This window comes from Dipodomys spectabilis, unplaced genomic scaffold (genome assembly GCF_019054845.1).
Source record: "Dipodomys spectabilis isolate Male_0828 unplaced genomic scaffold, ASM1905484v1 ptg000023l, whole genome shotgun sequence".
Classification (NCBI taxonomy): Eukaryota; Metazoa; Chordata; class Mammalia; order Rodentia; family Heteromyidae; genus Dipodomys; species Dipodomys spectabilis.
Window position 1 is genome coordinate 7,651,328 of NW_024870700.1, and position 13,805 is coordinate 7,665,132.

At 39.9% G+C, this 13,805-nt stretch overlaps 1 protein-coding gene across 1 annotated transcript in view; it reads right to left on the reverse strand.

Moving 5' to 3' along the window:
- LOC122104166 (guanylate cyclase soluble subunit alpha-2) overlaps positions 1-13,391 on the reverse strand; it is an 81,523-nt gene extending 68,132 nt beyond the window's left edge. The window contains exon 1 of the mRNA XM_042674870.1: positions 12,891-13,391. Within this exon, the coding sequence (XP_042530804.1) occupies positions 12,891-13,391 (501 nt within the window). The remainder of the gene's footprint in view (positions 1-12,890) is intronic.
- Positions 13,392-13,805: the final 414 nt, after the last annotated feature.

Genomic DNA, 13,805 nt, shown 5'->3' on the forward strand with positions numbered 1-13,805 from the left:
CCATTTCAAAACATTTGGTTTCCCAATTGAGGTCAGTTTAGTGATCAAGATGCACTGTAGTCATGAATTGTTACACTGAATTGAAACCCCTCTGTACAACTACCTAAAGGTAATAAAAATCATTTAAGAAAAATAACTACTGTCAACAGAGCAAGGAAAAGACAGTAATAAACAATGATGCAATATTGGGAGGTAGAATCCTTACAATTATTTATCACACCCAACACAAAGAAGAAAATGGCATTTTTCTAGGGTAGACTAAAATGTGCTATAGTAACAATCAAACCTGCAAATCTTAATGCCCTAAAACCACAAAGGTTGACTTCTCCTTTACGCGAAATACTTGTGCAGGTTCACGGCTGAAGTGAATGGGGGTACAGCCTGGGCTGTCCAGAGCTCTTGCTCCGGGAATGCAAGGCTATTGACCCTGCTTGTTGGGAGGAGGTTCCCATGGCAGAAGCAGGAGGTTCTGACACAGTGTACAGATGCTCTTACTGCTTACTACCAGATGTGACGAAGCTGCTTCCTATGTTCATTTACCAAAGTCAGTCACATGGCCAGACAATACTAAAGGCAAGAGGGAAATGCCCAACACAGAATCAGAAATGGCATCCACGAGAAACTGAAGGAATAGGTATTCAGAAGTTATCAAATACTCACATATATATAACATGGAAGTAGTCTACCATCACGTGATGTGTTTTTTTCAGACACGGTTAGCAGTGTAACCTGAAAAAACCTTGGTGCTATTGGTAATTTGCATACTTTATAGTGATATGGGATAGGGATGGGATATTTTGTCTGTGCATAACACACATGTATAACTATATATCCAGTTTATAAATATTTAATATATAAATACTGAATATATAAATATGCAAATGTTATAACAATATATTAGTATTTAAATATAATGCTTATATTTAGATATTCAATATATAAATATTTCAAATGCATATTTTTTTATCTTGGTGAAACACTGTTGCCTTTGGGCTGGGGCATGGCTATATTAGAGCACCTGGCTAGCAAGGATGAAGCCCTGAGTTCAGACCCCAGTAGCGCGAGTGCGCGCGCACACACACACACACACACACACACACACACACACACACACAAATACACACAACTACAACAACACCTGCAGCTTTCCATGAGCACTCGAGTTTTCTCTCATCTGCCTTCATCGAAGTTTAGCAGAAATGTATGTGGACATTTTAGTGGCTCCCACTGGAAATAATTGTTTACTTTGCTTCGTGAAGAGCAAGAATTATATAACAATTCTATTTGCTCTTGAGGTTATTTCCTTGAGTTAAACCTAGGCCAAACAAATAGACATCGTAAACAAAGCACACAAAAACCATTTTTACAAAAAAGCTGACTGTGTTCTGAATTCTTTATAATTGTCTCAGTATTTTCATAGAGCATTAGACACAACAGACACCATCTAAAAGAGTACATCTCATCTATTTTCAGGATCTCCAACCTGTTCTAAAATGACATTAGATAAAAATAAAGATGGTTAAGCATCTTTATTCTCAGCAAGGAGGGGCGAGAATGGGAAAGTAATGACGCTTCCTGCAAATATCTGAACAAACTCTCATCCATTTCCTAACACAGAAGAGATTTATGTAAGAAAAATATGTGCAAGGTACGGCCTACATATTCCTATAACTGCTTTAATCAAACTTTATAGAATTAACCTGTCTTGCCACATCTTTCTTCAACTATTTGTTAACAAATTGATAAACACTGATCCAGAAATAATGGTAGTAAAAATAAATTTCTTCGACACATGCATTCTTTTGTGAACTTTATTTCAATTTTAAATCAATTCAAAACATTCATTTTTGGTCCCTAATATAATCTCATTCCTTAACATTTTTCTTCCTCCCTTCAAGTAAAGGCTCAAGAAATATCTCTCAGAAATGTCTCTATCAGGACTCAGCCCTCACTTTTCTGAGTTTTCATTTCCCTATTTCTGGGTCAGTAATAATCTTGCTTTTTGTTTTCTTGGCAGTGAGGAAAAATCTATAACCACTGGGAGGAAATTTTCTGTCACTAACACAGAACAAAGCATGTCAAGAATGCATTTGTGGGGGGGGGGGGTGAGAGAGAGAGAGAGACAGAGATAGAATGTTTATACTCTGCCATACTAGATACATAACTTTATTTTTCATTTACCTTTTTTTTTTAGTGGTACTAGGGTTCGAACTCAGGGCCTTCAACCACTTGAGTCATGTTCTCAGCCCTCCTTTTTTTTTTCCTTTAGTTTATTTTAGTGTTACAATTCTGGTTTTGCCCAGGTCCAGGCTGAGACTGTAACATTTGGCTCCCAAAGAGCTGGGATTACAGACATGCATCACAATATCTGTCCTTAGGATCCCTAGCATGGTGTTAGGATGCCTGAAACTGCATCAAATTACTTCATCGAGGGGTCCGTGATGCCTAATGGCCAAAAAGCAAGGGTTTCAAATGCAAAACTTAGGGCCAACTGCATAAGAGTCACCTGCTTGAGGGTACTTGTTAAAATGTAGGTCGTTCTGGGTGCTGGTAGCTCATGCCTGTAATCCTAGATACTCAAGTGGCTGAAATCTGAGAGTTGAAGTTCAAAGTCAGGTGGGGCAAGAAAGTCTATGAGAATGTGATGTCCAAGGAACCACTAAAAGAAGTCAGAAATAGAACTGTGGCTCAAGTGGAAGAGCACTAGCCTTGAGTGACAGAGCTAAGGGAAAGCACCCAGGCTCTGAGTTCAAGTCCCAGTCTTGGCACATGTGTACATATGTGTGCACTCACAGACACCGACACACACACAGAACACACACAAAATCAAAATCCAGATGTAAGCCCACTACATTCATTTTCACAAGTTGCCAGGTATTTTTTCCTATGAAGAGCTCTGGTATATGATAGGAATTTAAAATATATGATAGGAATTTAAAATAGTATGATATTCACCTGGGTGGTCAGTGTTTTAAATAAGCCAATGGACTTTCAGAAAGGAGACGCCACTTCCTCCCTCAACCCCACACACCCCCGTACACTCATTATCTCTCTCTTACCGTCCATCCACACTAGTAACTTTCCCCGACAGTTCCTTCTCAGAACTTTAGACTCTACCTCCAAGACCAAAGACGTGTGTGTGCACACCTGCAGATACGCCACACACACACATGTGTGTGCACAAACGCACACATGTTCTATGCTCAGATGTGCATGCACACATCTGCACAGCCCACACTTCACACACATACACACCCACACCACACAGATTCACACACACAACCCAAGTGCTGAAAATGTGTACTGGCGCAGGAAACAAACATTCAGTGATCTAAACAGAGTTGCTGAGTACTGTGAAATGGACCCAAGTGGACTGCACGTAATGACTTAGCGATTCGCAGGGAAACCATTTTCTCTACGGATTTACTGATGAAACTACCTCCAAAACATCCTTTCATTATTTCAAAAAAGAAAATAGTCTCTCTAATTACACTCATTCTGGTGGATGCTTCTGACCCAAATACTGCTTTTAAGGCTGTCTGTACAGTGCTGAGTTTCTTCAGCACTGGAAACGAGGCCATGGATATAAATAGAGCAGCGAGTTGGCCCGGGAGTGACTCCCAAATGGGGGGAAAAAAGGATTCCAAGCGATTTCCTACCAAAGAAAGCTCCTTTCTGGATAAAACTCTCAGGAGCTGTATCAGTGTAAATTCCAGATACAGCACAGGAATGTCAATTATTTGGGAAATACTGGTGCCAAGCCCCAGGCCATTAATCACCAAGGTTATTAAATACTGAGGCATGTTAGCAAAGAAAAATACATTGAAAAATCCAGTCAATTTTTTAATTTTAAACACTCACATTAGATGCAGGCCAATCAGTAACCCCTCCCCCCCGCCTGCTCCAGTATACAGTCCTGTAAACATCTTTAAAAATAAGGCTCATCCATCACTATCACCAAATATGATTCCATGTTCCAGTCAAAAGGAACAACTCAATGTTCTTGGCAAACTTTTTGTACCTTCTACAACTCCGCTTACACTCAGTTATATCGCTCTGAGTCCTTCCGCATTTACCCTCTACAAAATAAATATTAGTTTATTATTTTTTGGGGGGGTCCGGTCGTGGGGTCTGAACTCTGGGCCTGGGCGCTGTCCCTGCTACCACTTGAGCCACAGCACCACTTCCGGCTTTTTTCTTTTTGCTTATGTGGTGCTGAGGAATCGAACCCAGGGCCTCATGCAGGCAAGCATTCTACCACTGAACCACCTTCCCAGCCCCTAGTTTATTATTTTCTAAGAAAGGTTTTCTATAGATTTTGAACTTAACACACCTTTAAACCAGTCCTTAGCATGTTGCAGATCTGTTCACATTTTCATGAACACCTAAGGAATGTTCAAGATGTTACCTGATGTCTCAAAAGTGAAGAGTATGGTCCAAGCAAGTAGCAAACAAGCGAAAACATCTCATTAAGAATTTGATTTTAACCCCAGCGCCGGATGGCTCACACCTGTCATCTTAGCTCTTCAGGAGGCTGAGATCTGAGGATCACAGTTCAAAGCCAGCCTGGGCAGGAAAGTCCATGAGATTCTTATCTCTAACTATCCAAAAGCCAGAAGTGGAGCTGTGGCTCAAGTGATAGAGCACTATCCTTGAGCAAAAAATAAAAATGTAGCAACCAGGCCCTGAGTTCAAGTACCAGGAGTGATACACCAAAAAAAGAATCTTTTTTTTCCTATTGGCGATAATGGTCTTATGGACGTCCCTACCTGATCTGATCTCAGCCTCCTACGTAACTAGGACTACAGAGCCTGGCTTATATTTACTTTTTTAAAAACTATGTAGTGTTTTCAATAGGAATTTGACAGTATGTTTTATTGCTCAGACAATATTTTTTTGGCAAAAAGAAACAGATTTAGAGGGGGAAAATAGAGTAAAACAGAGAAAGATTTGAAGATTTGAAAAGCTATTTTCTATTATAGCTTAACTGGACAGTCTCTAAGAACATAACGATGCCATTAGTGAATGAATGCATAAGCAAAATGTAGTACCTACACCTAAACCTAAAACGTATCATCATTTCCTATTTACAAAGAAAGAAAATAGTATCACACGTGACTACAAGGATGTTTCCTTTTTATTTTTTTGATGATGTATATATGAAATTTTATTTATACTCATCACTTATTAACCTTAAATATAACATTCATCATATAATCAACCACTAAATAAAAAGAATAGCTATTTCTGAAAACTCCTTAAAGGTAACATATTTCTATTTCTGAATTGCATATAATTCATCTAGTTCTTTATATTTAAAGATATGTTAAGGATTTGTTCTTAAAAGATGGTCTCCACCAATTCTAATATTCTAATATTTTAGAAAACTACGGACCGACAACCTATTATCCTCTCAGCTTAGGTATAGTTATAGGAAATTAAGACAAAAAAATTTTAAAAAGAGAGAGGGGCATACCTCCAAAGTCATTCTAATGACCAATAAAAGTGTGATACCAAAGCCAAATAAGAATATTACAAGAAAATAAAATTACAGGTCAGTGCCCGGATAAGCAGAGATGAAAGCCCTTCAGTAAAATACAAGCTAGCTAAATCTAATAACACATTTAAAGGAGCACATACCATAATCAAGAGGAACTGAGCCCTAGGATGCAAAGATCTGGAATGCTTAATATATTGAATCAACTAATATGATCTGCTGCATTAGCAGAATGAGAGATTTTTTAAAAAAATCAAAACATATGGCTGAGCACCAAGAGTTCACACTAGTAATCCTACTCAGAAAGCTGAGATCTTAGAATTATGGTTTGAAGCCAACCTGGGTAAGAAATTCCATGAGACTCTTATCTTCAATTAACCACCAGAAAAGCCAGAAGTGGAGCTGTGGTTCAAGTGGTTGAGTTCTAGCCTTGATCACAATGAAGCTCAGGGACAGTGCCCAGGCCCTGAGTTCAAGACCCAGGACCCGGCACAAAAACAAACAAATATATGATTGTACCAATAGTTGCAGAAAAGACATTTGACAAAGTTCATCACCTTTTTTTATATTAAAAAACAACCTAGCAACAAATGAGGTATAGAATGAATATGTCCACACAATCGTTACTCCATGACATAAATGAAAAAAAACACTGACCCTATGAGTTAACTTTGTCTCTATGTAGTATCTCTGTGGGGTAACAAATTAAGTTCTAAGTTCCAACTGTTGCTAACCACTTATCTGAGCAACTAGTTTTCAATTTGTGCGCATTTCTGCACTTTTAAGTTTTCCTGCCAGTTATTTCAACCTGTTTACAAACAAACATAAAAACCCACTTGATGATCATAGCTTTTTCCATCACCATTGTCCCTAATGGTTTTTGCCACTCTGTGAATATTTAGCAAAGGATTTCTGACAAGTCTTAGAACATCAGTATGCCAAGTTGGGTCTCTAGCAAGGATTAATACATGGCAAAAAGCAATTTCTCCTTGTCCTCATTCTTATCCCCCATCCCATTTTTTTTTTTTTTGGCATAGCTTTAAATCCTAACAACCTGAAAGAATGAAGCCAATGCAGAAGTATTTTATCTGTTTTTGGTAAACTGATTGTATGCCTTCAAACACGTGATCATCCAAGCCAAGCATACTTAGTGCACACATGTACATAACATACACATATACAGACACACACTTACACACTTCATACAAACCCAGATACACCCTGTTTGAGAAACAATGACCAGACCTAGTCTAATCATTTTACATAAACTTGATTTAGTTTCTTGATTTATGGCTGAGGAAAACAAGACAGAGTTTAAATGAAGTGATTTAAAAGTAGGAAGATAAAAATTCCAAGTAGTGTAGTTAAGACAGCACTGATATTGTTCAGTTGAACTGGAAAAAAAATAAGGGGAACGAAAAGACAACGATGCTTCTAGCATGGGCACCTTCCTTATCTCCAACCTAAGTGCTTGCCAAAGGCCAAAAAAAAAATTAATGAGACAAAATCCCCTTCCATACTTTATTTTGAAACTGACAATATAATCCCCTTAGTAGAAAAGATGTCAGAACAGAATGCTTATCTGTGACTTTCACCTTACCTCCCAAAGCACATAAATTACTTCTTTTCCACTCATTAAAATTGGGCTAAAAATATATGCTAATTTCCATAACAGTGGGTTGGCCTGTAGGCAAGTTATGCCCTCTTCTCCACAGCGCAAGTTCCAAATGTTTATCGAATGAGAGAATGAATGAAATCAGTAATTATATTTTTACTTCAGAAATTTCCTCTTTTCTAAAGTACGAGCAGGCACTTCATTTTCAATCAAACTGTATTCATAAAGCTGCTTTGTTCAATGGCAACTCCTCTGTGCGGCAGCTTCAAGATTCATAATAAAAGAAAAATTGCAGCAAAAGAAAACGTCTTGATGTTGATGGTAGGCCACAGATAAGAACTAGTAGAAACCCTTCACTGTGATCAATTGCAGAAGTATTTGTCCTGTCATTAAAACAGAAAATAGGTAAATCTAGGTGGAGGGCGTGGGGAGGGAGCCAATGAACTGTTTTCTAAATGGGAAGTCGACTAAAAGGCTATTTACATATTGATAAAAGTCAAACCAGAACTGAAGTTCTTTGAAAAGCTCTCTGTGTTATGATAACACAAAACAAGAGGGAAAAGGGAAGCATTTCATTTCTTATTTTTTCCCTGAAAAATCCCAGTTGGTGTGAAGTGAGCCCTTGAGCTTTGGAAGGATGAAGGCCGGCGGAAGGTCCGATGAACAGACAGCGTGGCAGCTCCACGCTGTCAAGTGTCAAGACAAATCAAAACTCCTGAGGCATAAAGTTTTCTAACCCTTGCCACTTCCTGTGAGAAATGTCGGTTTTCATCTTTTACCAAGCAAGTTAAAAGATGAAGACTTCAGCCTGTCCTGGCTCTTTATGCAAATGCTGATGCTCCCAGTGTATCTGCGCAAAGCCTTTGGGGTCTTGCTCAGGATGGTACACAGCAGCTTCCCTGGGAAGTTACCAAACACGCTCACAGCAGACACTGATCAACGGATGTAGAAACCTCTCTATGATGCATATTTATCTCTACGTATCTATTTCCCAATAATAATATTCACTTCTATTTATAAGATTATATTTTTGTTGCTTTGTATGTCCCTCCCCCATGGTATAACCCCTGCTTTCATTGTATTTGATGTCGGTATAATTTGTGGAGGGGAAGGGAAAAAACAAATCATTTAAATAGGGATACAGGTGGACCCATTGCAACAATGAGATGTACAAGTCGTTATGTCGAAAACGAACTTTACAACTTTGGTGGGGGGGGGAGGATTGGGTGGGGAGTGTGTGTGTGGGGGGAAGATGGGAAGGGATGGGAAGGGAAAACAAAGGAGGAGGCTACAATGCTTGATAAGAAATATACTCATTATCTTGCCCATGTAACCCCTCTGTACAGTATTTTTACAATAAAATAACAATAATAATAATATTCATTTCTGTATCCATTGATTAGTTGTATTTATTTACTACCAGTTGATCCGTGTTCACTCAAAAATGAACTGATAAACCTTTCTAAAATGGTTAGTTTTTAATCACTATTTCTGAATTTCTAACATTCATTTTCAGAATGTGCTAAGGGTTGATTGTGTCTTTCATCACTCAAGTGGAGAACTTGAGTACCACAATGTCAGAAGATGGGGCCCAAAGGCAAGTTTCAGGCTGGTGAGGGTTCCACTCTTACCGATAGCTACGTGCCACCATGAAGAAAGCCTGCAGGAGTGGGTGTTCTTCCCTTTCAGCCTCCTGCCCTGTGAGGATGCAGACCCAAGGCCATGCCACAGGCTAGCACCATGAGCAAGAGCCCACGAAGAGAATAAACTCTGGACTTCATAAACACCCCCAGCCTAAGGACTGTGGTTAACAGATACATAGTACGACAGAACATACAGACTTGCTTCTACAAAGTAGGTAAGGAATTACAGCTAATTGGAGTCTGTAGTAATGAAGTAGAACAATGTACTTACATTACTGAAATGTAATGTACACGGCCTTAATGGCTTTCATAACCCCTCTAATTATGCTGCATGTATGGAGAATTGGTGCTTATATAAAGTCATATTGGCATTAGGAGATTTTCACAAGTCAGGCTACCTCCTGACAGTTTTCAAACTGGATTAAGCCCAAGAGTATCCATACTAGATGCTTTGCATTCTAAGGAAAGGATATAAGAATTGGCCTCATGTTTTGTGGGTCACATCCCTCTGTTTAGTTCTGTAAAGGCCCAGTGGACATCTCTTCATCCTTAGGGAAATTGCAATACTTGTTTCCCTTTGCTTCTGTGGTGGTGTCCTGTGTGTTCTTAGCCCCCAAGCCTGGTCCTAGCCAGGGCCTAGACTCTGCTTTTGTATCATTTATCCCAAAGCCCCTCTTTATCTTTGCGTTTGGACAGGTTGCTTTCCAGCTCCTGTAATATGGCCCTCTGGTGCCCAGTTGCAAGGGCTCATGTGCAAGACTGTACTTGGATTTTGACTCCTTCCTGTTTTCCTGATCTTCCAGTCAGATTTAGGATACTTGGATTCTTTTCAGAGTCTCAAGATCAGATTTCTTGGTCTCACAGAACTGTGGTTGTGGTGTTTCCTGGATGCCTGCTCTTGTTGTTGTTTTTTCTCTTCCTTTTGCTAACCCAGGCTTGACAGTCAAGACTCAATGTTTGCCTCCATTGAGAGTTAAAGATCACACTGGAGCTGGGCACCAGTGGCTTACTCCTGTAATCCTAGCAGAGCTCTGAGGATTACGGTTCAAAGCGAGCTTGGGAGGAAAGTCCATGAGACTTGTACCTACAATAAATGACTCAGAAAAAGCCGGAAGGGGCTCTCTGGCTAAGTGGTAGAGCGCTAGCCTTGAACACACAGAGGCTCAGGGACAGAGCCCAGGCCCCAGGTTCAAGCCCGGGGACCAGCAAAAATAAATAAATTAATACATAAGACCATATTGGGGTTTATCATAGGAATTCCACCCCACTACATATACCTTCAGCCCAACAGTAGGAGGCATTTTATCACTAAAATAATTTTTGTAGACATTCATGGAACAAGATGATTTTTAAAGATTATATAAGAATTTATTCCATTTCTGTGGTTTTTTTTTTTCCTTTTGTGACAGGCCAGGGATTGAACTCAGGGCCTTGAGCACAGTCCCTGCTTCTTTCTCAAGGCTAGCAAGACTCTATCAGTTGAGCCACAGCTATACTTCTGGCTTTTTTCTTGGTGGGGGGAGGTGGGGGAGATAGTTAATTGAGGATAAGAGTTTCATGGACTTCCTGCCTGGGACTGGCTGCAAACTACAATCCTCAGATCTCAGCCTCCTGAGTAGCTAAGATGACAAGTAAGAGCCACCTGCACTCAGCTTCAGTTTCTTCTTTTAAAAATGTGCTCCTCGTTGCCTGCACCCCTCCTGCACCCGGTAGACTACGCCTACAGAGGAGGAAGGAAGGGAAAAACTGCCATCTGCTTTTTGACACACAGGAAAGATGTCAAGGAAGAGTCTCATACTCTTAGAGATGCACTACAGCTTTGCAAACTCCTGGACTATTACCATTCTTGTCTCAAACTCTGGTATGTGGGTTTAACAATGAGATTCCAGCATGTTTTCTCAAGTGAATCTGTTTATGCATCTTTCTCATTTAACAATATAAACATCAGGCTAAATGAAACAAAAGCACTGTGACAGTTTTCCCTGTAAGAACCTAACACAGATAAAATCTATGAATTAGGAGAAGTTCCTGGCTCCAGGGATTGCTATAGTAATGCCCCAAGGCTGGAGCAAGTTTAAAAGTGCTGGCAAATGCAGGCTAATTTCCTCACTTTTCTGAGAAGGATTCAATATATCTATCTGGCTTTAAAAAATAAGACACTCAAAGTGGGAAAAAAAGACATTTGGCTAGTTCTCCTATAAATTATTGTGATAAATTATACAGAAGCTAAAGGTAATTTATACAAATTCTTATTTCATAAGGGAAATCGTTCATCCATCTTTCACAATGAAAGCTTACTACTCAATAAAGGCTCAACTAGCTAGGTACTGGTGGCTCATGCTTATAATCCTAGGTACTCAGGAGGCTGAGATCTGAGGATCAGGGTTCAAAGCTAGCTAGGGAAGGAAAGTCCATAAGACTCTTACCTCTAACGAACCACCTGAAAACTGGAAGTGGAGTTGTGGCTCAAAGTGATAGAGCACTACCCTTGAGCAAAAAGCAGCTCAGGGACAGCACCCAGGCCCCACAACTGATGAAAGAGAGGAGAGAGAGAGGAGAGAGAGAAGAGAGAAAGGAGAGAGAGGCAGAGAGAGAGAGAGAGAGAGACAGAGAGAGAGAAAGAGAGAGGGGGAGGGAGAAGGAGGGAGAGGCTCAACTAAAACAGTAACCATCGAGTGTGCGAGTGTGCGTTGTATCTATGAGACTTCCTCACTCCAAGAAGATACAACCTCTGGAGCATAATCTGAAACCTACAAAATAAAATGGGCTCTTTCCAAATCTGATTTGGGGCTAATCGTAATCTGTACAGCAGGTCTGCACAGATCAGTAAAGAAGAAAATGTAAACACCTACAGATCACTCTTTATATGAAAGGTAATTGCTATCTTTCATATTTTTTTTAAAAGAGCAATTCTCTCTGACATTGTGAAATCCATACGAAATTCCACGTCAACTTGCAGTTACTTATTAGGTAGCTCTGGGAATGAATTATTCAATATATTGCTATGACTCTAACAAGAAATGAGTAGTTTGCCATAGCAAATCAATAAATGGTGGCTGCTATGCCATTTGAAATTTTTCCTTTTTTCTCCTTCTATAAAAATATTAATTAGTTGTACAAGGTGGAGGAGGGGGTTCATTTTGAACTTGTATGTACAGAATGTACTTTGATTAGACTCACTCTTCCTTCACTCCCTCTCATCTCCCCCATTTCCAAAACAATCCCAACAAGCTTCACTGTTCCATTTTCACACATGTACATGAAGTATTCTGCCCACCCTCGCCCTCTCTGTTCACCCTTCCACCAACTCTACAAGCTCTGGACAGGATGTACTTTCCATTCCTGATGTCCATGATTTTTCGGTGTATGTTACTTGTTCAAAGGGGTTTCCTATGAAATTTCACACATGCACATACTGTCCTTTGATCCGAGGGAGCCCTGGATTATACTCATTCCTCCCCCCCCCCCCGCCCCGTCTTCTACCCACTACTATTCAATAGCATTCAGTGACTTCCGCCTGCCATCTGCATTCATAGATGCCATGTGTTTTGGTACTACTCAATCTCTAACATTCTCTTTATTATGTAACTTGAAATATTAAGGCATTTTCTTTAAAACTCATCAGTCATTCAGGCAGGAGCTGGAAGTATTTACACCTATTCTTTTAGAGTTGAAGTGATCGCAGCTAATGGATGGTAGACAACTCTGCTTACCCATGGTTGAACCCATGAAGTCATGCATGTTTTAATGTGTTTCCTTTTACCTCTCAACATGAAATTCTTTGTTTATAAAGAAGTCTCATTCTCTATGCAAGATATTTGGCCCAAAGGTGCCTAGAATGATTATAAGTTCAATTTTTAATAGTCATGAATTTAGAGAACTGTACAGAAAGTTTTATTTTCTTATTGAGAAATGTCACGATTCATAGCTACCTTTGTGGATACTATAAGCTGACTCAGAATGAAAGTTTACTCACAAAGCAGCCAATCCTGCATTCTGTATAGACACTGCTAAATTAAAGATACGTAGGGCATTTGCTATGAAGTTTAAGTGACAAGTGTCTCCTTACAACTTAATGGAGATGACAGTTTGCTCTCAAGCAGGGTTTAGGTGCCAGCAGCTAAACTCCCATTACCTTGTAAATATCCAGAAATCCACACTGGTGGTCAAATCTGGTGTAGAGTTCGTTCAGCATGCTGATCACTTGCATGGGCGTACACTGGGCACAGATGGCAGTGAAACCAACGATGTCAGAAAAGAGCATGGTGACGTCATCAAACTTCCGGGCCTGCACCTGCTGTCCTTGCCACAGCTGCTGGGCTACGTCGCCGGGGAAAATCGAGTAGAGAAGATCCACCGTCTTCTTCTTCTCTTCTTCCAGGGCCTGGTGAGTTCTTTCTAAAGTGGCCTTCAATTTATCCATTCTCTTCTTCAAGCCATCTTGAGCTTTCGCTTGCTCGCCAACCAAGATGACATCTCGGGTGGCGTCATGAATAGGGATGTCTGAAAGGTGCAGGCCTCGGCCCATCAGCTCATCCAGCTTGTCCACGCACGGTGAGCCCAAAAACAAAATGGAATTTGATTCTGGGACGTGGATCATCTGTCCCTTGATCTCCATCACCTGTAAAATTGACATGGAATTTCTGTCAGTGCTCTTCCCGTAGCAAGTTGGCCAATCATCATATCATCATCATCATCATCATCATCATCATCATCGATTTGATGAACAAGTAATGCTTTGTTAACTCTACTGACTAACTCTGTTCATACAAATGAATTTTAACCTGATTCATCACCAGGGTAAACATCATGGTTTAGCATAGAAACACAATTGCTTTGCGTCTCCTTCAGCCAAGTTCTAAAGACTATAGTGCAAAAGGAAAACACTGAAAAGGGAGACAGGAAAACAAGTTTTCTTCAAGATAGAAGTACTCCCAGGTACATGATAGAAGTGATTTATGGGCCAATTCCAAACCTTTCAGTTTGCTTAATAACATTAGAATTAAGATAAATCCACCTGGCAAAATAACTACCTTTAACTGTTATTAAA